At 41.7% G+C, this 25718-nt stretch overlaps 1 protein-coding gene across 1 annotated transcript in view; it reads right to left on the reverse strand.

The window, feature by feature from the left end:
* The window catches only part of SLC10A7 (solute carrier family 10 member 7), an 872524-nt gene that overhangs the window by 760225 nt on the left and 86581 nt on the right, over positions 1 to 25718 (reverse strand). The window contains exon 2 of the mRNA XM_086962267.1: positions 11816 to 11898. Within this exon, the coding sequence (XP_086818393.1) occupies positions 11816 to 11898 (83 nt within the window). The remainder of the gene's footprint in view (positions 1 to 11815; positions 11899 to 25718) is intronic.

Consider the following 25718-nt stretch of genomic DNA (forward strand, 5'->3'; position numbering starts at 1 on the left):
GTAGGTAACAGTTAGGGAAAGGCAATACAGCCTTCTACTTAATGATAGCTAAGGCCCTTACCCAGAACACAGTCAAAGTGAGGTAAAAGCAACGTGGCTATCTTTTGTAAAGACAGCCACTAGCCAATCATACACTGCCTTGCTATCAGCACATACTACATTGTAAAAACAAAGTGAATGCTGTATACCGTGGCCCAATATACATAACTAAGGGGCAGATTTATCATTGGATTGAGTTGCCCTTGCTTCACTCCTGGTGTCACAAGGGCAACGCAACACTTAAGTCAGATTTTCCAAGCATCGAAAGGCCACCTTGCGAGACCTTGTGTTGCTTAGTAAATCTGGAGTAACGCAAGGTAGCTATAATTTACGCACCACCTTCAACTTACTATGAATGCTATAATTTCACATAGTAGAAGTCATTTAATATGAAAGGGTATAAGCGGTGCATGGAGAAGGTGCAAGGGGATTGGGTTGTGAGCGGGTAAGCAACATAGAGGGAGATTTGTAGGAGTCAGTTAAAGCAATACGATTAGAAAATTAGAGCAAAGTTAAAGCAACACAAAGGGACAGATTGGTGGGGGATGAAGAAACATGGCTGAACAATACAGGGGCATACAGGTGAGAGAGAGCAACAAGGAGAGCCCTCCGGCAGAGAAGTCCACAGGTGTTGCAGAACAACATGAGCACAGGCAGGAGAGAGAAGTACACATACGAGAGAGAGCAACGCAGACCACAGAAGAGAAACGCACATGAGGAAGACAGCTTGAAAACACATGCATTTGCATGGAGTCCTTTCGAAAAAGGAAGCTCCCTAGAATTCAGCAAATGAAGGTATAAAAACCAGCCGATGAGAGATGGTAACATATTCCTCTGTTTCTTCTGCCTCCATTTCCTCGCTCTGGGTGGCTGGACGGGTGTGCCTCGAGAGATAGTCCGAAGGGTTTTGTGTTCCAGGACGGAATACCACAGTGAAATGATAGTCTTGCAATTGAAGAATCAATTTTTCAATTTGAGGTGGGGGCTTAGATGATGACCCCATGAACAATGGAATGAGAGGCTTGTGATCTGTATGTACAGTAAACGGCTGTCCGTAAAGGTATAAATGAAAAGTGAATGGCGATGGCCTCCGTTTCAATATGCAAGTACCTCTGTTTCGTCGCTGTTAACGCTCGACTGGTATTTGCCACCAGGGCCCATTCCCCACTGCCTTGATGTTAAGAAAGTACCGCCCCCAGTCTGATGGGACTGGCATCCACGGACAACTGTGACTCCTTCGCTGGATCGAAATTCACCATTGGCGTCTCTGCCAAAAGGGCTTGCTTAGTGGCCTGAAAGGCGCTCTCCTGTTCCCGTCCCCAGTTCCAGGTAACATTGGACTTAGTTAATTCCCTTCAACCGAGCAGTAAGATCGGTCAAGTTGCGGATGAAACAGCGACAGTAATTCACCATTACCATTAAGCTTCTTACGTCAGTTACATTGTTAGGAGCAGGAGTTGTTTGTATATCCTGGACTTTTAGGGGGTCTGGTGACACCCCCATCTTGTGAAAAGTAGTAGCCAAAAAACGATATCTCCTTTTTAATAAAGTCACACTTTTCTCTATGGAGGGTAAGTCCGTTCTCCATCAATTGTTGAAACACAGCCTTTAGGCGGGAAAAATGCTCCTCCAGGGTGGGGGTGTACACCAGAATGTTGTCACTGACATTGTACACACCGTCGAGCCCAGAAAGGACACGTAGATCCAGCTTTGAAAACCATCTCAACCCACTCACCTCGACCACAATGTCATCTACTGTAGGAGTAAGGTGTCTTTCGCGCTTTATGGTGAGGTTAGGTAGGCGCATATCGACGCAAATCCGAACTTCTCCTGGCAGTTTGGGTTTTCAGGCCACTACAATCAGAGACGCCCAAGGAGTCAGGCCATCCACCCTCTCAATAATACCCCATGTTGAAGTTTGGACAGTTCCTCCTTCACCTTCGGCCGCAGATGGAATGCTACCATCCTGTGTCGTTATGCCACAGGCGGAATCAACTCGTCAATATGAAGTTTTATTAGGCGATCTTTTAAATAACCTATGCCCTCAAACAGCGGTGCAAACTGTGTCATCATGTCCTCTACACAAAGTAAGTCTCCAGACGATCAACCCAATCCTTCCACTTAGCTGCCTGAGCTGAGGGAGGGCCATCAAGCAGAAACGGTTCCACAGGGGGGAATGGCTGAGATAGCACTGGTGGGAGACCTGGCACAGTTGTTTGGGTGTCACAGTTAGTGGGCAACCAATATGACCCCCCAGGTCCTGGCCGCTATAAGCTTGCACTGCCCCTTGACCACCTTCTTGAAGTACGAGGGGGTCATATACAAACGTGCACTTCTCCTCCACCGGAAACCAGAAAAAGCACTTGCCTGACGAACAGAGACCAAATCCTGCACTCTATGGCCGGTCAAAGGGCTGTGTGTCGCCAGGCCACTCTCCTTCCCCATGCAAGAAAACGCCTGAAGTCCACAAAGCTAGCCACAACCACTGGGCCTCTGGTAGCCCCACACGTGTGGGAGAAATCATCAAGCCCCAGATGAAGCCGCTCAGCCACAGCCGCCGCTCTGTGGAGGAAAACAGGCCACGCCCCCTGCACGGAACATGGCCGGCCGACCACCAGAGGACCTCACCAGCACAGCCTAGTGCCACACAAGGAGCGCGGGACCAGCAGGAAACGTGCGCGATCCACATGCCGACAGACCACACCTCAGGAACGGAGAACAGACACGCCCGCTTCCCGACTGCCACGGCATCCATAGGCAACGGGACCCAAAACAGAATCAGATGCTGGATCCACCCACTTCGTCACCAATTATTATGTTCACTGCCCCCGATGGTGAATGTACACTGGAATAATCAATTAAGCACACCCGGACATGATAATGTGGTGCTACCATCCCGCTTGACTACACATTAAGCCTCTTTATTTTACTTCCCTCGTCCCTACGTCACAGTCGTGACTATCTCAACTTACGCCGAGAAGGGGAGTTACGAAAACACCCCTCGGGTGACTGATCACCATATTATGATGTTTAATTGCTTAAGCATCATACACCCGCATACAATATGAGGATGCTCCATTCCCTGCAAATACTTTTACATCTGACTTTTTCTACAGTAGTTTTGTGTGTACTCCATGGTGGGAACTAGCATGTAAACTGTTTGTGAAAACTAGCATGTAAATTTGTGAAAATTCACATATTTACAGGTCTCTGGGTGTCTCATGTATTTTGCATAGTCACACCCTCAGATATATCCCCATTCATGCCCCCAACGCCAAACTTAGTACTCCAAAAAGCAGCAGTAGCAGATTTTCATTCTGGGTCTGCAAACATCAGCAAATCTTTTTGTGTATTAAGATCCGAAGATTAGTTCCACTCATTTGCATGGCATTTTTTAGCTTTCTGGGATCTGCTACAAATTGAAAGTAACTGACAGTGTGATGATCTGTCTGACTTTTGTCTTGGTTTCTCCCTTGACCCTATGTTCAAACAAAAGAGCAATCACATCAAAAAACACAAAACGCTTAGCATCTAAAATGAACTTAGATTCCCACCTACAGCAAGGAATGGGGAAACTGACCAAAATCACATTTCTAGAATCAAATTTATGGGCCTCCATAATTCAGGAAAAGGTGACCAATGGAGTACCTTTCCGAAAGGGAGCAGCTACAGATCAACTAGTCATGAAATGAAATCCAGTATTTTTTTTAAACACAAACAATTACCCGAAGGTGTCGAGGCACTGAGGGACGTCGGGAAGATTAAGCGCGCTATTGTCGAGAGTCACATGGTGCTGGGCTAACCTGCCGCAACACAGGGGATCAAACCGGGAGCCCCTGTGTTCCGGAGTCAGCCACCCTGGCCGCTGCGCCACACCTCTTCAGCAATTAAAATTACAACAGAAAGCTACTGGTCTGTGAAATGGACTTAATAACCAAGGTACACACTCCAAGAATATCAAACCTTGAGGACACGTATCACACAAATGGATGGTTATGGTACCCACTGCACACGTCTTTACCAAACTGAGAACAATAGGATTAGGATTCTACCACACTTTTACAACACACTTTCTCAGAACTGCACATAATAGATGAATGGTTCAAAGGGCACTGGAATTCGGGCATTCTCCCTGCCTCCTCAGGTTGTCATAAAGGATGGGAGGATCTCCCACACCATAAGACAGGTTAAGGGGCAAAGCAGGCTCATCAGAGGGTGTCATCATTCAATAGAAATAGAATGTACTGGACTCTCAATTGAAGTAGATATATTCACATATGGTCATAGCCAGCTGCCTGCAGGGTACCATAGCTCTTGGGCACAACTCAGTTCCTAAAGCCATCCTTCAGATTCCTGTGAGCTAAACCTTTCTCACCTCCTCCTGGTCAGGATGACTCCTTGCTTCATTGGACAGCAGAGCAGCTCAACTTGCATGTGGGGGCATAGTAGCAAGGTTTCATATAGTAGGCTTTAGGGAAGGAGTAATTTCCAAATACTGGTCAAGATCAGTCACCTCTGCTTCCTCGGAACTCGAGATGAATACAAGGAACTTGCCCTGAAGGTCCAGTTCTTATCCAGATTAGTGAACCTTGAGTGACCAGTCAAGGCCTGTTTTAAAATTAATACCTCTGCCCACCCTATGTAGGGCTCATCTTCCCCCTATTTTTAAATATTGAAGGTTAGACACAGGCACTGGTTTATCAAGGGAATGTGCTTTCTGGGGATACACTGCACATTTCCCGAGCAGGGTCTTTGAGATTTCCAGTGAGATCCCAGGACAAAGGATAGACATCCCAAGAAATGTTGGGGATCATGGAAGAGATGGAATGGACAAACCTTCCATTCCTATTTCAATTGGTCTTTGCTTTTTGGTGTCTAAAAGAATCATAGAAAAATGATAGAGGACAGAAACGTCTCCCGCATACAGAAGTCGAAACAGGGAATTTACAGGCGAGGAGCACTACAACACATGGTTTACAAAGTAAATTATAAAGGTTTTCATTTTCTGTTATGAACACAACATTTCATAGTCAGTTGGTAAGATGTATTCCATCACAAGTACTACAGAGGACACTACCTTACAGCCGGGGGCCCTGCTAAGTAGTACAAGTTGGCCTGGTTTAAACAGAAAGCACTCATGATAAGCAGAATAAATATTCGATGTCTGTTGAACATTCTACTCCAGAATATCCTGTAAACAAAATAAAGTTGACGACTGATGTCTTCAATTTCATTTTCCTAAAATAACAATAGCTTGACAAAAGAAGAAACAAGCATTGTCAATGCAAATAGGTCAGGCTTATGAGAGCACTACCAAGCCTGACTTAAAAATCCAAATACGTTGGGAGGAAGCCACGAATCATATGCACACAGCCTTGGGGAAAGCTAATACACTTACACCACAGCTCGGGATATTGAACATATGGGAAGCTACTGACCTAACAGACGTAGAGAGGGAGTTTGCAACGCTGGGCTAACACTATTTAAGAGAGAGGTGGCTAGGGGCTGGGGGGGTCATGCACCCACCTCGTGCCACACTGTGGGCCAAAGAAATGGATAGATGTATGCTGGCGGAGACCGAGGCCTATAAAGCTTGAAGATGCCCAAAGAAGTGGGATAAGAAATGGTCACACTGGAATGCATACAGGGGAGATGTGTGTGTGTCACCCACAACTGAAATGGAAATGCGAAGGCAGGAGAGACTGGTAGGAAATATGTGATGAACATTTCTTGCTAAATGCTTTAATCGTACTATCTTATTGAAATTATGCAATGTGTTGTCCAATCAAGTGCTGTATTATTGTGATTTTACTCGATAAACAAAGTAAAAAAAAAATCCATATACGGTTATGATCGCCCTTCTCCCATCTGTACTGCTGCCAGAGAAAAAAGTAATAAATGATCTGGTTATCTGCTACACTTTAATAGCATTCCAGTGACGTGTGTGACCATGAAAGTTCAATTCCAGGCAGCTGGATAAATAGGCAAAATTATCCCAGCTGGTGAAGGGCAAGCACTTTTTAGTGGAAGCACACAACGTCGGTCCAATCAAAACATGTACTCTTGGCTTCCAACATTTGGGTGGAGCCAAGGCTCCTCTACTGGTGAGACTAATAATTGTCTGGTGGCAGCTACGCGGTCAGGTCAGGCCATAAAAATTACACAATCACCATTTTGATTCTGCTACACTTTAGTCAATTAATCGTACCATATTATTAACACTTACACACTCAGCCATATATGTATCCTGGCTCTCATTCAAATCTTTTTCTCAAAAGCAATAGCCGCAGTGGTAATTATATCTGAGTGAGGACTGTGGGGCTGGGATCGGGGCAGGTCTTTAGCATAGGTGAGCTATACCATGGTTGGGGTGCAGACATTCATAAAGCTACAGAAATTGTCTGCAGCAGTCACCAACCAACCTGGTTCTAAAAGGTAAATAAACACTGTTCTGAAGTTTGTTTTTCTCTTTTTTCTTCTCTCTCCTCACATTTGCCCTACCCCTCCCCATTTTCCCAAAACATTGACAATTGAGGATAAGTAGGACACCAAATTTTGTTTCACCCAAGGTGATGGATGTCAGCAAAGGTCAACTTAAGCTGGGCACGAAGGTTAAAGTGTTAAATGTAAAATTCTACTTTTGAAGATTTGTACACTGGTTACGGGTATGTCACCATAAACATTAACTCCCACTGTTTAAAGGAATGCTATTGTTTTTTTAAGATGTATTTATTTTTTAACATTTGGCAAGTAGGTTAGAATACAGCCTGTTTGATACTGGTCGGTTAGTTATCATTGTGTAAACTGTTGATTGTACTCACACCAACCTTAGCCACAGCAGAGGAGGAAGCATGATTTACCAACCCAGCCCTTAGGATAGACCAGGAAAAGTGTGTAAATTGATACCCTGTCCTTGGGCAAATATGTTTTTCTAGAGTTAGTCCAACCAATAAACTCACAGCTGCTGGACAAGGCCAGAGAGCGTTCATTATTTTACATCTTGGCCTGGCAAGTTTGGGGGGTGTCTTACCCCCCACTGGCTTATCAACAGGATTGAAGGGATGAATGCATTATTTTGGGTTATTTGGACCGGATACACAGACCAGGGAGAGATCTGCATAAGTAGACAGGCCAAGGCCACTTATGAGTGATGTTTCCGATTTCATTATGTTTATTTTTGAAGCCATTAATTTTCGGAATTATCAAAGTCATTTACGAGTTTCACTAGTGAAAACATCGAACTCTGGCCGCTTTTTGCAGTCTTTACTTTATGCCTACACGGGTGTCCTGCACCACGTGATCCCGTTACCATGGGGATATCTCCCAAGCCGGAACCGAAAATCGCCATTGCGAACTCGGCTCCTTGCGGGACGCGATTCATCGCTGTTTCGGTAAGCGTCCTCTCCTACGGTTGCATTTTTGAAGTGATTACCTTCTATGCGGGCACTCTCCAACAGTGTTTCCTGCTTTCCTTCCCCCAGTATCTTCCATGAAATCATTTTCCTGACTGACCCGGACCTCACACGATCATAAGCTGACTGCGCCTTTCGGGTGAGTGCAATTGCTTAATCGTTTCTGTCTGATCAGTATAGAGCAGACTTCACCTTTACTAAAACCCTGACCCTCCTCTATTTTTAGTAATAACCCACGAGGCACCCGTGTGAGTTGACCAGACCCCCTAATGTTTGGGCTCAATATCACGCATTTTTGGTAAGTGTCAACTCCTAACCTGTTTATTGTGTCCGATGAAGCAGAGGTCCCCCCCTCTGTGCTAAACCCTGGTGTTCTTTGTGTTTTCCCCAGCATCGTTTTTAAATTGCTGGTACCTTTGACCACATCACCCCATTGAACCGGGGTCGCCTTGATACAGTCCGTGGTGAGTTCGCCATTTGTAACCTTGAATTGACCACGTATTTTCAGATAATTTTATTTATCTAAATCACCCGCAATTACTGTTTATAAACAGTTACCCCAGCCTTGACGATTCCGTTGGACCCAGCCACTAACCGGTCCACCGCATATTACGTCGTGGTGAGTTTCCGTTAAACTGTTTACACTGAGTAACTACCACGCCGTGCCCTTGGTCTTTTACCAGTGAAATGTCCTTTTGCTGCCTTTTCTGGACCGGCTTTACTCCCATTTCTTTCTTTTTAAACCGCTAGATTTATTCAACGTGTTTAGAGCAATTCCTTGTCTCCCAGTCGAGACGTGCTGTTTACTTTTGACCATTGGTTATTTAAATGAGTCTACCTTATTTGTGTAACACCCGATCTTTTTTGCCTTAGTTGTTGGGCATTATAGTGAGTATGCTCCCTGCCAAGTTATGTTAGTTATGATGTGCTTTTCCCCTTGGAATAATATAGGGATTCATTCCCCATTATTAATTCTTATATTTATATAAATAGGTGTGTCCCCACCCCTGTCCTGATGAAGACCCCACAGCAAGGATAGCAACTCTACCTGCACAATAGAGGGTCGAAACGTCGACGACTACCATTAGAATCCAACTCCACGCCCTAAACGCCTTCATTAATTGAAATTTGTGGAGTATGATGTTATGTAGGAATGATGAATTGAACCATGTGGTCTAAAATTCCTACACACATTGTGTAGCATGTACAGATAATGTATATTGACTGATTTAATTGTCACTACAGAATTCCTCTTTTCCCTCACCACTTCCTCACAGGATCACTCCCCCCCTCCTCCTTTTACCAATTTGGGGCACTACGCAAATTGTTTTTATGTGATGAAATTCAGATATTTGTTAATATTCACATTGTGATTAAAACAATGTGAACTTATTTGTCTCTTGATTAATTTTTGCTTATTGGTTTGCCTTGCAAATTGACTCTCAAGTACTGGGACCCCTTCCTCTTATTAAATCCAAATTGTGAAGCGCTCCGATACCCATCTGGGTCTTGCGCGCGCTATACAAAACTTTGTAAATAAAATAAATAAATGGTGTCAATATACATGGCTACTGGAAAAGTCCACTCTTGACTGAATGCATGCGAACACTAGAAATAGATTCAATTTACTTCCTGTTTTACTTTAAAAATTAAGTACAGACAGGAAAAATACATTCTTTTCTATTTGTACTTTGTTTTATGGCCCCAACTAGCTTTAGCATTTACTCTTGTAATGTAAACAACACAAACGATTTAGAGAGTTGCCAAATCATTACGTTTTAATGGATATTTGATTTGAAGTAAACAACAAACCTAAAAAACTGAAGTGAGAATCATAGTAATTTGCTGAGAAGAGGCAAGAGGCATACCCCCTCAGTGCCACAAATAACAGCCCCACCATACAACAAATATTGTAAAATGAAATTAATCAACTTTTTTGAGCCCAGGGGCAAATTATCTGACGTTTTCACTAATATAGGGATTGCAGAGAAGGTCGAGAACATTTGAAAGGCATAGTAGTGCCCGCCATATCAGTCCTGAATAATGTTACTGGGATTTTGACACTTACTTAGGAATATGGACTGTGACATCGGATTCTTTTAACCACAGATGACACGAGGAGGATTAAAATTGTAATCATATTTGATATTGAGCTCTGCATGGAATGTTCAGTTATTATAGGGCTGAAGGCTCCAACACTGCTCTCAGTCAAGACAGAGAGCTTAGTAAGCTCACGTCCACCCAAGCAGTAAGTATTTGACGTTGTCAGTAGCAGTGCAGAATGACATTTTGTAAATTGTTGAATCCAAATAAATCCAAGTTCTTAAGCCTACTGGGGGGTCTCGGGCAGTCAGTGAGAGAGTTCACTCAAAGCTTGCCCAGTTGTCAGGAGTTGGTCATAAAAATCTTGTGTTCGCACCAATGACCAGTTCTTGTTGTGAGAGGGCTTATTTGGGGAAACACGCTTCCTGTTGTAAATGAAAGTTAAATTAGCAGCAGTATGTTATTGCTTGACAATATGTCAACCAATACAAAACAGTTGCAGTAATGGCTGATCCTGAGGAAGGATGTGACATGGCCAAGCAGTGCCAAAGGTGGGGTGGAAGAGATCTACTGATCGAAGCACAAATGACATACATTTCCTTATGTATTCATGGCAGTAGGTTTAGAAGTCACAAGATGCACTGGTGGAGCCAGAGTTAGGAACACTTGAGTCTGGTCTGGAGCCAACAGACCAAGTCAGAACTCTCGGGTCTCAATCAAAATCGTGGTCTCTGTATAAATAATGAGAGAAACCACTGAGTGTACTATATTATAAAATATAATCTAAAAAGGTGCACTGTGAAACAAGTTGTAAAGGAAAGATAGTGCAGGCATGAGAGAAACCCACCTCAGTGGGGGTTTCAATACATGTCTCTGGGGGTACTCATTAGAGCTTATTGTGGGTTCAGTTAACGGACTCAAAGGTGGTGTTATGAGGTAGACCTGTCCTCAAAGTTTCGTCAATACACATCTGAGCACATGGGAGGTTGAGAACTAAAAGGTAGTTTGAACAACTGAGGCTGGAACTTTAGAAGGCTAGAGGCTTACGGCTCTACTTTCAGAAAATACAGGAACATATAAGTCTAGAACAATGCTGGCATCTCCTCATTCTAGAAACCCAGGCCTCTGCTTATAATGATGCAGGGAACATCCATGTGGCGGCGTGTGACTTGAATCTTTGCCAAGAGGCATGAATTATGGAGGCAAGTTCCTCAACTGAACAGTCCGCTCATGGCATTACTTATGAGTAGGGGTGGGCGGAATATTCCATTCGGCCAGCGGAATTTTGGCCTCTCTGCGTTAACTCTTTAATGATGAATTGTGGCCAAATTCCACCAATAGCTGCATGGTGCTATTTTTCTCTAGCCAGGCTCCAGAATATGCGAGCGAGATTTGATGTTCGCTAGAGTGATTTTCTAACATGGGCAGGCAGCGGTGTTTGCAAGCAGTCGCAGTCAGAAGGCAGCCACTTGAGTGGATTTTCTACTCTAGCAACAGCAAAAGCAACTCGAATGGCTCTGCGCTCTAGCACAACGCATGCTGCCATCTGCGCCGATTATCATCGATACTCGCACTATCGGCATTAAATTGCAGCACGTGCATCATATTATCCACCCATTGGCGGAATTCCATGGAATTGCGCAGAGGTTATCTGTAACTCTGTGGAATTTCACGCAGTGAAACTCGCAAGTTCTGCCCACCCCCTATTTATGAGGTGTCTTGCTTTGTGCACCATGTGAGCCCAATCAAGCCCAATAGCTATGCTGGAGCCTTTCTTTTCTTGTTTGTTATTGTTTTGTGAAAAATGGCAATAAATAATTGAAATACAAAAAAACAAGTGAAGGAAAACTAATAAACTGATAACTTTTTACCACTGTCTGAGAGTGATCTACTTCATAACTGCAGTCCTTACTGGTCCATTGATGGAATACTGTTGAGACAGCTTGTTTGCAGCAGATTAGAATTAGCTGCTAGTTACAGACATCCAGCTGCATCCGTCACTCTTTTCAATTTCTTTTAGAATCCCATAATACTAGACAAACTAATCAGTAACTCATCCATGCTATATTCTAGATTCTAGAATATCACAAGGTTCATTGGTAGAAAACACTATCACAATGCTGGCATGCTTACCATAGACCAACGAATACAGTGTTTTCCTTTTGTGTCGATTAATTCAATTTTAGATTGAATAGGCTGTTTACAGCAGCAGAAAAAAACACGAATAGCCCACACTCTAATCTTGCGATATCAAGTCATAAGAAATTAATTTATTGAAACCCATTTTGCAAAGTGGCATCAGGGATTTTCAAATCTCTTACCTCTGTTTTTAAGGACAGTCCACTGTTAAAGAATATAGCTGAAACTGCAATGTATGTTATGGTGATCTCTGGCATCAATGGCCCTGAAATGGAAAAAACAAAAAAGGTACACAGTTATTACTGGATAAAAATTAAACTATTTCATTGGGCGAGTATGGGGGTTAATGTGGAGGCTGTTCAGATACCTGATCATGATATAATGGTTTCAGACACCCCACATCCCTTTCTCAATCAACCATACCTCCATCCCCTTAGTCAATGTGTCAACAGAATCAGAAACCCAGTTGGATTACAACCAATTCACAACCCACTGAGCAAAGTTTGCGATAAAACTGTTTCTATAACTATCAGTCCAATAAAATGGGTAAGAGACAATTAGTAGACACTCAAACCTCTTTTGTAAGAGAATACAACACTTAAAAAGCACTAGGAAACAGAAAGGTTTTTCTTATCTACTGCAGGTAATATGAATGAGTGAACATCCAAACTTACAGAACGCACGGCTACTCAGAGAGTATCCCGGAACTATAATATGAATTGTAACCACAAATAAAACAAACAGTAATGTAGAGAAGCTGGTTATAAGTAATGGAACAACAGAAACATAATTCTAAAATACTTATTGCATTTTATAGTTTTAACACCCTCTTTGTGTTATTCTAGTTCTTGCAGAAGTTCTTGCAGATTAGCAAATAAGCTTCTTTAATTCTGTGTTTTTAAGGTGGGTCACTGTGGCATACTTCTTTTCAGAACAACAGATTCTTAGTGTTCAGTCTGGATAGCAAGCCTGCTAATTTTGTCACAAGCTGTGAATAAGCGCATAGCAGGGAAGTTGCCTATGAAGGCCACCCGATACACAGCAACCTTCGACTGGAATAGGCGCAGAAGTCATACCCTTCCTGTCCAGTATGCAGGTTGTGAACCTCATTCGAACCTATGGTTTGACACTGGAGGTTTTTTTTATAACTTGGTCAAAGGAAGTGTTGCAAACTGTAAATATAAACACTAAACAGACTTCATTGAGAGAACTCGTTGAACAGTGTTAGGGTAAACATTAAACATGGCTCAGCCCAACAGCTTGGTGAACACTGAGTAAATCATAAACATTAGAAAGCAAAGAGTTCTTGCAGTCAGTAACCTTTCAGCAACTCTAGGTTTTAGAAGCACCTAGTTACTATGCTCAAATTAAAATGTTTAAGCATGAGGAATGTATTTGAATAGGCTGGATTATCACTATTTCATGTTACATTTGCAGAATACTTGAACATTCTAGGAATTTAGATTTAGTAAAACTACAGTTACTGTCACTTATCATCCTCTGGAAAAATTCAGAATTCTCACACACACACACACAACCCACTTGCAACCAATCTTATAATCTCAATCAGAATCATCCTGGTTGTCATCTAGCCTCACAATCACTTAGAGATACATCTTCAGCTATGTATTCCAAGAACAGACTAAGAGTTTCCTAAAGGTCTCTATACTACCAACTGGATGTGGACTTCCATGACAGAGCAGTAAAAATATGTCCTGTGTATTGTTTCTTCTTGGTAAGTTTATAAAAGGGCTTTCTGGTGGTCTTTTACCCAAAACCACAGAGAGATGGCACCCACCTTCCTAAGAGACACCAATCTGCATTGCCCCAACCGCATATGCAGCAAATCATATTTCTCACTAACATCCCTCCAGCATCTGAGAGTTGTTACTGGGCTTTTTCACCAACTTTTCTCCAGCATTGGTGAGACGCTGCTGGGGTTATATTCTTCCTTCTAAACAAGGTGTAATGCCATCTTTGGAGGAGTTTAAGTTTCACATCCATAGGCACACACATTGCAAAGAAAGATTCTGCTGAGTAGGTTTTCCATTTGCTGTGACAGATCCACTTCGCACACCTAATTGTATGTATGTGCATGAGTGCCATATGTCAAGAAGGGTTGTGAGCATATCAATGAAATAAGATCCCTTAGGTCTGTGAAACACATGTGTTTCTAAAATGAAAGGGATGTACCTATTGAACCTGCTTTGGTTGCAGGAGCCATTATTCAATATGGGACGTGAAAGTAATGTAGGCTTTGCCATTCTGTTACTTCAAAGTCATGTTTTCATGCAAAAATGTTTTGACCACACCCATGCCGAAGGTGTCTCCACCCCGCCTCCCTCCACTTCTTGAATGTCAACCAATGTAATTCTGATAAGTAGTCAGAGCTCATGTGGATCTGCAAGGAACGGTCGGGATGTTGCAATTGTTGAAAAACACGTCCCTGTGCCACAATTTGAGGAAATGTAACAATCAGATCTAAATGTAGCATTGTAGGCCTTTGTTTTTTTAGTCATCCACAAGGAGTGGCTCATTACTGTCCACTCTATAAATGTCCAATGTTTTTCATCTGAAAGGAAGCCCCAGTCATTGTTCACCCACATACGGATATTCCAACTGGCTTTCCATCTTAGGAGCCTTAAGCTTTTCTTATTCATTTTTTATTTTTCCCTCCCCATATGAAGTTAACACTTTGCAATTGTCATCTCTGAACATCATGTTGTAGCCATTTTAATGGTAGAGACTGAAACAGGTACAACAACTTGGGCAATACAACCATCTTCATTACTGTTACCATGCCAAGCTACAAAATGAATGTGCCTTTTTTTTTATCTACCCAGCTGATCGACTTCGTGTAATTGGCTCAGTACAATGTTCCCACCTGACAATGTCCAAATATCTTAGTGCCTGCCAATCCAGAAAAGCAATCACAAACCCCTTATTACTTCCTTCTGCTCTGAATGGAGTGGTCTAGTAGGTAAAACTTGTGTCGCTCTTGAATCTAGAAACTTCAGAGACGCATTCTATTTTGTGATCACAGGTGTCAAAGAAACCCTATAAAAAGCTTGAATTTGTCAGAAAAGGTTGAGTTTATGTTCCTCTTAAAATATTTCCATCATCATCAAGTCTTCATTTGGTTTTATAATGGCTGCCATCGGTTCTGCCACCATTGCAGTCATCAGAAGAGATAAAGGACAGATCTGTTTAATCACCTTTCCATTTGAATGCACTATTGTAACTTACCCATTAATACGTTGCATTTTGTTTCATTCATTCATTGGTGGATCTAAAAATATTGCTCTAAAGACAGATTATTAACTTAAATATTTAGAATTATAAAAACTGCTTTTAAAACGACTGAGTAGTTGTTTTAGATGCTTTTTAAGTTTAAGATTTTCAGGTTATTAAACCAACATTTCCAACATTTTACAATTTGAAAAAAACTTTCTGGAGCCGTGCCTGCAAACTGTGCATGAGAATTAGGATCGTTATCAGTTAACTAATTTTAGGATGGGGCTTATTCAACATTTATCATTTCCAAGGGTTGGAAGGAACAGAATGACATCACGTTTTGCCATCTGGTAATGTTACTTTGAAAAGCACTATGCACTTCATGTTTTCTTGTAACCCACCCTTTAAACAAGCTAATTTCGTTCAGAGCAGGCCTGCTTCACTCTTTGTACAGCTCCTTAGTACTCCATATATTTTGCTGTTAGCTGCTTTTTGTCTGGTGAAACCAAGACCCATGAGAGGGTAGATGTGTAAAGTTTAATGTATATTTTATGTTTATTTCCTTGTTCTATTATTTTTTTATATAGAAAGTTTGTATTGCCTTTATGGTTTCTACTGAAAATCGACAAACTATTCCATGTATTAATACTCACATTTTAAACATGCAAATATCAAACACAATATTATACAACTTTTGTAACTAAAAACAGATGTTTAAGAATGCCTAGATGAAAAAAAAAGCTAAACAAGGCCAGTTTGTTTAAATATGCTAGCACAGGGGCAGAATTTTAACTACCACATTAACATTTGATATATTAGGCAATTGTTTAAGGAATTCCAACATTTTTAAAACATTCAGTTACAAAATAATAGGTCTACCTTTAGAAAAAACTAAAAACGATTTAGAACTAGTATTATCTACACGTTTTCAGGGTACTGCACTTTCCATATAGTGTAACTGTATTAAAGGAAACTTTGTCTAATACTGAAATTATTGTTCTTATGAATATTTCATGATGATATGGGGTTTGGTAAAATCACTTGTCAAAAATCAATAAAAGGTTTTCAGTTTGTACTTTTGTACTTTGATGTGTTTTAAAGATTTTAGCGAACTCATCTAACGTTTTCACAACTATTTTTTATATTTTTAAGACAATATGCCGCAGTATTTCCAAACTTTTTATTATAAAAGCTGTATTTGTAAAATGTTGAACTAAAAAAACGAGCGTTGAATGTGCAAGTAATATCAAGGTGCCAGATCAAGGTGCCGCTTGAGAAAGATTACACTACCTGTCCTGTACCCTGCAAAATTAAATGAGACTTCAAATTCTGCAACTATGGGTCTCGCCACTTTTATACCTAATCCTTTCAGAGCCAACTAATGATACGATTAACAGAGTAAAGTAAATTAAAATTACAAATTACAGCTATGAGAACCCTCCTTTGTTTGGACAGCCACGATGTATCCTCAGTTTCAGGCCTGCAAGATCTTTGTGACTTTGAACCACACTATCAAGTAGTAAAGTTTCAATAGAACACTGTGTCTAAGTGTATGAATTTTATTAACCTGTTCAGATATTTTTTAAATAAGAAATCCTTGTACAGTCGCTCTGAACGTTCGAGCCCTTAATTGGCCTTTTCCTGTACACTTTTATAAAACAGGCCAATGGAAGCACGTTTTATGAATGGCAGACTGTTGAGGCTGGAGTCCATCAATGCGGACTGTGGATCAATGGCTTGGTTCAGCTCAGTGAGTGCTGAGTGCAGCCACCCTGTAACAGGTAAATACTTCTTCATTCCACTGCACAGCTAAAGAATTCCTTAAGTAAATACTGTTCCTCTAGAACAGCAAGTCATTCACCAATAGTTACATGAAGCGCTTTAGAAGTACCTGCAGTAGCACCACAAGACAGGCTCTAGAATAAATGTATCACCTTGACAATAATGATTTAGTATTCAATTCTAGTACCCTATGATAAGCAAGTTCAATTGAAGCAGGTACACTGCAGATACAACAGAGAGACAATCTGCTCTTCAAAAAGTATTTAAGGAAAGTATTTACTCCAATTCCTATTTCATGTTTTAAAATTACCTAGATGAGTTGTACAGGGCCAGAAACCGAGATGGGAGGCCTTCCAAGGCAAAGCGTGACCAATCCAATTAATTTCCCAATGGCAGTAGAAACTAGCCATACAGCAAAGAATTAATCTAGCAAAAACAGTGTGGGCTCTAAATCACTCAGCAATATAACTTTATATTTGGAAGACGAACATGCAGTGCGGAGGAGAATATATTGAGTGAAGACTTTACTTTAGGCTGTCACACATGTGATACCCTACTTACCATTTTGGCCAACCCTGGGATCAACACTAACACATCCAAAAAACAAACACAGAACATTTGCAGAACGCAAACAGTATCACATAGTTCAAAATACTTGGTAGAAGCACCTCTGCAAAAGGACGCATGATGATGCGAGATAACATCTCGGACAGAAAAAGACTCCCTTTTTTATTGAACAATAAAAAGATCACAACCAAGTCAAATCTCCATAAACCAAAAACGAAACTTCCAAAGGAAATGTTGTATGTACTCAATCCACTACTTAGCACATAAAAGGGCAACACAATTGAAAAGAAAACTTTCATATCTGAAAAGGTTCACAAAATTGTACAGGAAAATATGTTCACCTAATATCCAGCATGTGGCCCACTGCCAAATAAACTGGGTAAAAGTAGACATCAACCACAAGGACACTCTAAGCGTTGTGTGGAATACCAACCAACATGTCAGGGCACAACAAGCAGACTGGCCACCTAACATGGCACTTGGCATCTAACCCACCAACTGTGGTGCATGAGTATGCATAGCAAAAACAATAACCACAAATTATGATGCATAGTGTACAAACCACCCTTAGCTGCACGCATGGTGCAGCAATGCACATAACTGCCTGGGCTACTGCATGCATAGTTCCACTGGCCCTATAAATACAAGCTGCACTCAGCCCTCTCTTTAAACTTGATCACACAAGACCAATGTACATTGCACATCAGATGTAGAAAAATGTGCAACTCCCTAGGTCCTGTGCACATATATTTTCCCCTTAGAAACAACAGCTTTCACAGCACTAAATGCAAATGGCACAGAAAATGAACAACACAGACAATGTCCATCCATTCCAGTCATAAAATTACAAGGAATCTGTAAATTCAACACAATCTGCTTGTCCAAATATGAGGGAAATCCAGACACAGTTCAGCACCTAAGTATGTGCTGCATTAATAGCACAAAACTGTGGAACAGCTGCACAAGCTAGGTCACCTTTTGTTGGAAATTGGATTATTAGTAGGGCTAAGTATGCACCTACCACTAGCAATAAGGTCATCAACACAATATATGGTTCAGTCAAAGTCTCAATACATTCGCCCCTGATTTAACCCTTAGTAGCTGGCTGCAGCAGGCCGGCTTAACTCAGGAGACAGGTATGTAAAGCATTTAAAAACACCGATACATTCAATAAGTAAGACACAACACACAAAAATCCCACACGAATTTATAAAAATAGGAAATATTTGTATCTTTAAAATGACACTAAAACAACAAGAATCCAATATAGGGAACCAGTGATATTAATTTTAAAAGATTAAACAGTTTCTAGTGCTTAAAAACATATAGCGCCAACTTGGGGCATCTGATCAAACTTGACTAGGACAAAGTCAAAGTTTGAGGATGACTGCGATGAAGCCCTGGTCGGATACACTAAGAAGGAGGCCCCGGTCAAACTTTTACCTTAACTCTTAGAAACTTTCCAGGAGGATTTTCTCTCGTGGGCGGGCAAGGCATTTTGTCATGCCGGAATCACAGCAGATTCGCTGGCTTGGTTCAGAAGGAGCCCCCTTCATCTCCTGAAAGTCTTAAGCTCTAGGGTTTTCAGCAAGTCGAACCTGAAATCCAGGCCGGGTCGCAGCTGAAGGTAGCCAGCTTGACTCACGATGTTGGGTCGGTCCAATTATAGAGCTTTTTTCAAAAGTTGCTCCAAAACTTCTGGAACTTCATCCTGAAGTTCCACTTGAGGATTTAAGGTGTCCAAAACACAAATCAAAGGGTCTAGGAGCTCCGAGATGGTACTTGTAATGTAGTGGTACTTGTATAGCGCACAAATCACTGTGAGGCATCTCGGCGCTTGTACGAATACCGCTGAGGAACCCTTCCTGGCCTTTTCCCTGTGAAGTGCCCACTCCTGGGCACCCCCAAGGTGAAGCCAGGCATCCTAGCATTGTTGGGGCCATTGTGGAGACTAAGCAATCTATTGCCCAGAGTTGCAGAGTGGGACCCATGATTAGAATAGGCACCGAGGCGAGAATTATCAGGTCTGGGGAAATAGAGCCCAAGAGCCGCCGAGGCGGGAATTGAACCCTGGTCCCGGGCCAGACCTCTGCATCAGGGTCTGCCACTCTAACCATTGAGCCACACTTCTCCACTTGGAATTTTAGGGCTACAATGTCCACAGTACTCCTGGCCAAATCCTTTAAAGTCCATTGGACGCATTCGAGGCTGGGGACTTCTTGAAGAAGATGTTGCAGGAAAGCTCTGTTATTCTGTTGCTTTCAGAGAGTCCACTCCTTAATCCTTTTTGAAGCAAGGCAAAGTCCCCAGGGCTGTAGCTCCTAGTGTGTAGCAAGCACAATCCTTCAGATTGCAATCCTTTGGGGGTACAGATCAGGGTTTCAGCACAGCAGTCCTTCTTGCAATTTCAGGCCACAGATACGAGTTGCTATGCAGCTCTCACATATGTATTCAATGATTTGGGGCAACAAGCAGGGAGGGAAGCTAGTGTCCAATGAGGTGCAGGGTGCCACTCAAAAGCACAACAGCTTCCTCCAAAGTGTGGCATATTTTTGTCTCAAAATGTACTGAACTTTAAAATTCAAGACAGAATTCCTCTCCTGGAAAGTAAGACCTGGCTAAACCAACCTACTGGAGTGGCTCATTTCCATCAACACTCCCCTTCAAGGCCTTCTGCAAATTCCATTCCTGGGCTTGCCATCTGGCTGGGGGGTGGGTACAGAAAGAGGGGGTAGGCCTGGCATTCCATCCTGCCCACTCTCTTTGAAGCCCAGTTTGATTTACCCAGTCCGCTTTCAGACCTGTTCTCTGCTGCTGCAGAGCTCCCCGCACCAGATAACCTCTGGTCTATGTAGGCCACTTATCACCTCATCAACGCAGCTTGGCTAAGCCTGTTATGGGGAACCAAATGGGAGAGGTTACTAAAAGGCTGGATTTTGGCTCACAGAACTTATTTTCTGTACTAGGTATAATAAATTAAACAGTGGCAAGTTGTTGGATTTATCATTGACAATATTTTAAGTCATTGAATGAAAATGTTAGTTTCTTCCTAGCAATATTTATACTTAAATAAAATATATCAATGTTAGCCTGTGGAGCAATTCTATCCGATGGGGAAAAACGAAAGTGGCAGTTTTTTAACCTCAACAGGGCTTATTAAACATCTTTGATAATGTCCCTGCTTATAGTTACAAGACACACCAGCCCTGGGCCATATAGAGGAGACCTTAGGGGTAACATATGTAGAAATAAGGTAGATTATCACTTTGGAGGTAAATTTAATTCCAAAGTCGAATTTGCATATAGTTTACTTTTAAAGACAGTCTGCAAAGTATGACTGCCTTTACAAATGACAACAGGCAACGCAGCAGTGCACATTCCAGTGCAGGAACTCTACCGGCCTCTAAACCTCCCTGCCCTATTATATACCAGGGACTTATAGGTAGTTTGAATCCCCCTTGCCGTATTATATACTAGGAACTTACAAGGGTCGGTCATTACCCATTGTCATTATATCTAATTAACATATACCTTTTTATTTTTTTTAACTTTTTTTTTATTTGTCAAAAGGGGAGCAGACCATTGCATTCAGGCCAATGCCATGTGGCATCAGAGAATACAATAATTAAACACGATACATGTGGCTAACATAGTTTACATAAAGAAAAATAATAATAGTACTACTAGTACAATCTTAATACCATCTACACATTTCTACTAACCCTTATCTGTATTCTCCCAGCCCCCCCTAGAAATCATGCGCAAGTATAAATCTACTCCATATAGAATCGAATATCTCCAGAGACCAAATGCCTCTGGCTTTAGCCAGGGTCCTCTCCCTTTCATGCGTTTCCCTCACAATCGCCCACCAGTCCGTCATACAAGGAGGTTTTGACGAAATCCAAGCCCAGGCTATGGCATGCCGCGCGGACACAAGAATGCCTGAGAACAGGGAGCTCAGGTCCCGGCTCGCCTCTTTATATCCCAACATGATTCCCATAACTGCTGGAGTATAATCTAACTCCAGACATAAATTCATGGTATACTTTATCTGGTGCCAGAAAGTCTCCAGCTTGGGACATGTACAAACATGTGAACTATTTTAGCAGCATACAAGCCACATTTTGGGCACCTGTCTTGATCTCCACCCCAACTTCCCCTTTTTTGGGCCCAGCTAGCGATCCTTTCTTTAGTATAATACAGCATGCAAATCGTGCGAAACTGTTCCACCTTTAAATTAACAGAATGAATTGATCTGTCAAGAGTTTCCAATGCACAAGTAACTGCTGTGGGAGCAATGTCGGAGCTGAAGATCTTGCTCCATTTTACCACCAGATGATCACAGCCATCCATCCTATTCTTACACAAGCATCAGTACATGGGGCTAATCACTGATTTCCGTATATCTCCATGCAGGCTTGTCCACATCTCAGAGCTCGCTACTATATTTAGAGCCTGAGATCTCTGGAAATAATGCCTGAGCGGCAAGTATTTAAAGCGTGGGAGTTCAATCGAAAGTTGTACGCTTTCAAATGACCGGAACCCATTGTGATCATATAGGTGCCCCAGACTGTCGCTCCCATAGCTGGCCCACTGTCTACTAATTGGATCCTGAAAAACGTCCAGAAACAGAGGGTTGTCCCATAGTGGAATCTTTTCATGCATGAGAGACAGAGCATGTAGGCATAATTGTGTGCCATATGTATACTATATCCCGGATAGTCTTAAAGCGACCTTGCTTAAAGTAATTAGGGTTGTTAGTTCTGTACACGAATATTCTACTATTGTTGCCTAACACAAGGCGAAGGCAATAGTCTTGTTTGTCTGAGGTCAGGAGGCTATGAATATGGCCGGCAAATGCTGACAATTAATACATTTTATAATCGGGCAGAACTAGCCCCCCTTAGTTATACGGGAGTTTCATAAGTCCAATTGCTCAACATGCCTTCTTTTAGCCCCATTTCAAGCTACTTAAAACCCCCTCTAACTTCCTCAGGAAAACATTAGGGACACGTAAGGGAATAGATCGAAATAGCTATAAAAACTTTGGGAGTACTTTCATTTTTATAATGTTGCATTTTCCCATTATGACTATTGGTAATTTATGCCAACTACGAAGTTTTTTAGTTATGGCTTGCAGCAATGGATCGTAGGTTAATGTTAGTATATGTTCAATCTGTGGGGAGATACAAGCCACCCAGATAGATATCTGTAGGGCAAGCACCCAGAACCAGCATATCAGGTTGAAAATTACTAGCTTCATGTTCTATATAGCATCTATTGCTGATATAGGATCTGTAGTAAAAACCGCTATATCGTTGGCATAAGCTGTAACTTTCAGCTGACACGTTCCTGAAGTCAGAGGTGAAATCTGAGTATTATTATGCAGCACCTGAATGAATGGCTCGATATATAAAGCAAAAAGTAGAGGAGGAAGAGGGAATCCCTGTATAGTACCACATCAGATTGGAAAAGTAGCTGAACTTAAAGTGGCATACTGCAGTTTTGCCTGTGGGTTATAGTACAAAGCTTGTATCCATTTAATATATTTACATCCAGGCCACATGATGAAAGGGTTGCCCACAGGTAGACCAAGGATCAAATGCCTTTTTGGAGTCCAGCAAGATCATCCCAATATGCCTTACTGTCTTCCTAGCCAGATCAAAAACCAATGCTACAGTGTTGATATGGGCCGTAGTATCCTTTCCCTGAATAAAGCCATGTTGTTGTCTACATACTAATCCAATCATCCTTACTTGAAAGTTGAGTAGCCAAGATTTTAGCAAAAATCTTGGCATCCTTTTTTAAAAAGAAAACAATATTCGTCATATTCCAGGACTCAGGAGCCGTAACATTAGCCCCAATATCCCGTATTACCACCCTCAAGAGTGGGATGATAATCCTCTTAAAGGTCTTATAGAACTCAGCTGGTATGGAGTCCTCCCTCTCAGCTTTACCAGAGGGTAACATAGACAAGGCTTCAGAGATTTCATCCTCGGAAATCTCTAAATCGAGTAGAGCTGTATCATCTTTGCTCAAGGATGGAAGGTTGCTTTTATTTAAGTAATTCTGGAGCCCATCCTGATCTAACTGAAGAGGTTGTGTACAGACTTTTTGGTAAAACAAAGAGAACTGTGAGTTAGGATATAATATACTGTTCTCCCCTTCGATAGCCTTTATTTGTTTTTTAGCTCTGTTTTCAGCTAACTTATAAGGACCCTCCCAATACTTTTGCCGTATGTATACTGCAGAGAACGCTACTTATTGTAGCTCACAGCAATTTTTTCCTTAACAGTCCTACTCAATGAAAGATGTTTATCTATTAATAAGATAAATAACTGCTCCTATTCTTGATCCCTTCGTCAGATTGCATCCGCATGAAGAAATTCCATTGTTGAAAGAGCTTGGCAAGCAGCTCTAGTCATACGTTCCCTATCTTTCTTTTGCTGCCGGATAAACTGCGGGGTAATCTCCCTCAAGTTTGCCATCATTGCGTCCCATACTATGCAAGGAGAGGCGGTCCCCACATTATGTTCCTGGCAAGGTTTTTATGTACAAATGTCAGATACTCGTTATCAGCTAATAGATAGCGTGGAAACAAACCTACACCTTTTTAATCAGAGCACTGACCCTGATACTGGTTAGCAGAGCCCAGTGCACAGTCAGAGTCAGTTACCACCAGTATCAGTCAAACAATTGGGGTGGACAGGGCAAAAAGGATGACTTTCTCACACCTTTGAACATGCGCATTCATGCCACTTCACCATGAAAGTACATTTCAATAGAAAATAAATGCTATTGCAATAGTGAATGCTGTTGGACCTGGCTCTCTCTGCAGGGTCACCCCAAACTTTTTCCGTACAACCCTTTTATTTTTGCTGAATTCTATTATGTTGGCCTTGGAGCTCTGTGCGCTTTATCACTGCTAACAAATACTAAAGTGCTTAGGAGCACTTCCTTCAATATGGCAAAACTGGCTTACAACTGATTGGTATATTAAATTTACTTATAAGTCCCTTGTACAGTGGTATACCATATACCCAAGTCCTGCAAATTAAATGCTTCTAGTAGACGTGCCTTGAAACAAATAAGGGTTCGGCTTGAGCGCAGTAAGGCTACGCCTGAATAAGTATGAAAACAAAACAACTGCCAGTACTGCTCTTGAAAATTTATCAAAGATAAGAGGAGCTGAGTGGTCCTTTCTCAGCTTCTTTGACCAATCATTCAGTCCACACCTAATGTATATCAAAAGAAAATTTATTTTCTACTTCCAAAAATTCGTGATTGGTTTTTTGTTTTTTTCAAAAGCTTTTTGCAAAATTTATATATACATTAAAAGAAGATCAAATAACATCAACGACAATTAGACAAAAAATACATCAAATATTCTCTCGAATGGGAATGGAGTGTGGGTGATGCGGGGATATTTACAAGACACAACAAATATCAACTACTGTTCTGTCAAAATTCACAATCTCACCATTCATACTACCAATCATACTACATGAAAACACTAAGACGGGTGAGGGAATCATGTGGGGTTATGTACAAGGGAAAAGAGTCTTATGTACTATATACAATTTACACCAGCAGAAAAAATCAGAAAAGTCATACTGAACATGAAAAAATACAATACAAAAAAGTGAATACTTGGTCGAATCAATTAGAGAGCAATGTATGCACGACCTAGATGAGTCTCAATGAACCAGATGACACAAGGTCACCATGGGGAGAAATTGAAAGGTTATTCTATCTAGAGGGGTCGACGCGTTTCGAATCCCATTAATTCTTGGGATTCTCCTCAGGACCAAAAACAGAAATGGATCTGTAAAACATAAAACAGAAAATAGAAAAAAACTCAGTCAACTGTCTGCACACCAGAGGGAAACTCAACAAAGCGTACGACCTTGCACACACACTAGTAGTACCTGTCTGAGTTGCTTGATGAAGTCTTTGAAGAAAACTGTGGAGAGGAAGAGGTGCGCCATGAATGACTAGAACCGAGAACGGAATTACTGAAAAGGGCGGGAAGAAGGGCGTTGTTCAACTTACTGAAACGTATTTTGTAGTCTCCACCGGAGGTTCTTGTTTTTCGAGTCTGATGTCAATCAGAAGTTGGACGCGGAGCCTGCAGTTAAGGGTCCATCTGTCAATAGATCATTGAAACCGTGTAAGTGAGATTACATGATGCCGTCCTAGTTGCCGTGCTCTATTGGGAATGGGTGTTTGTTTCCAGTATGCTCTTACCATCCGCCGTCTCTGTCCGTGTCCTTCGTTTGGCAATTGAATTGGGCGCCTTGCTGACTGGTCATGACTGGGGCCTTTTAAACATGCGTCCTCCAGGTGTCTAAGGATTCTGGGAGTTGTAGTCAGTGTCTTGTTGGTCTACAAATGGTACAATTCCGACATTTCATTTAATCCTTTTGTTGTGCTGTTGAATTTAAGGATGAGCATTGCCTCCCGTTGTCTCAGTATCGCTTCTAGATCTCCTCCTCTCTTGTC

This window comes from Lissotriton vulgaris, chromosome 3_1 (genome assembly GCF_964263255.1).
Source record: "Lissotriton vulgaris chromosome 3_1, aLisVul1.2, whole genome shotgun sequence".
Lineage (NCBI taxonomy): Eukaryota > Metazoa > Chordata > Amphibia > Caudata > Salamandridae > Lissotriton > Lissotriton vulgaris.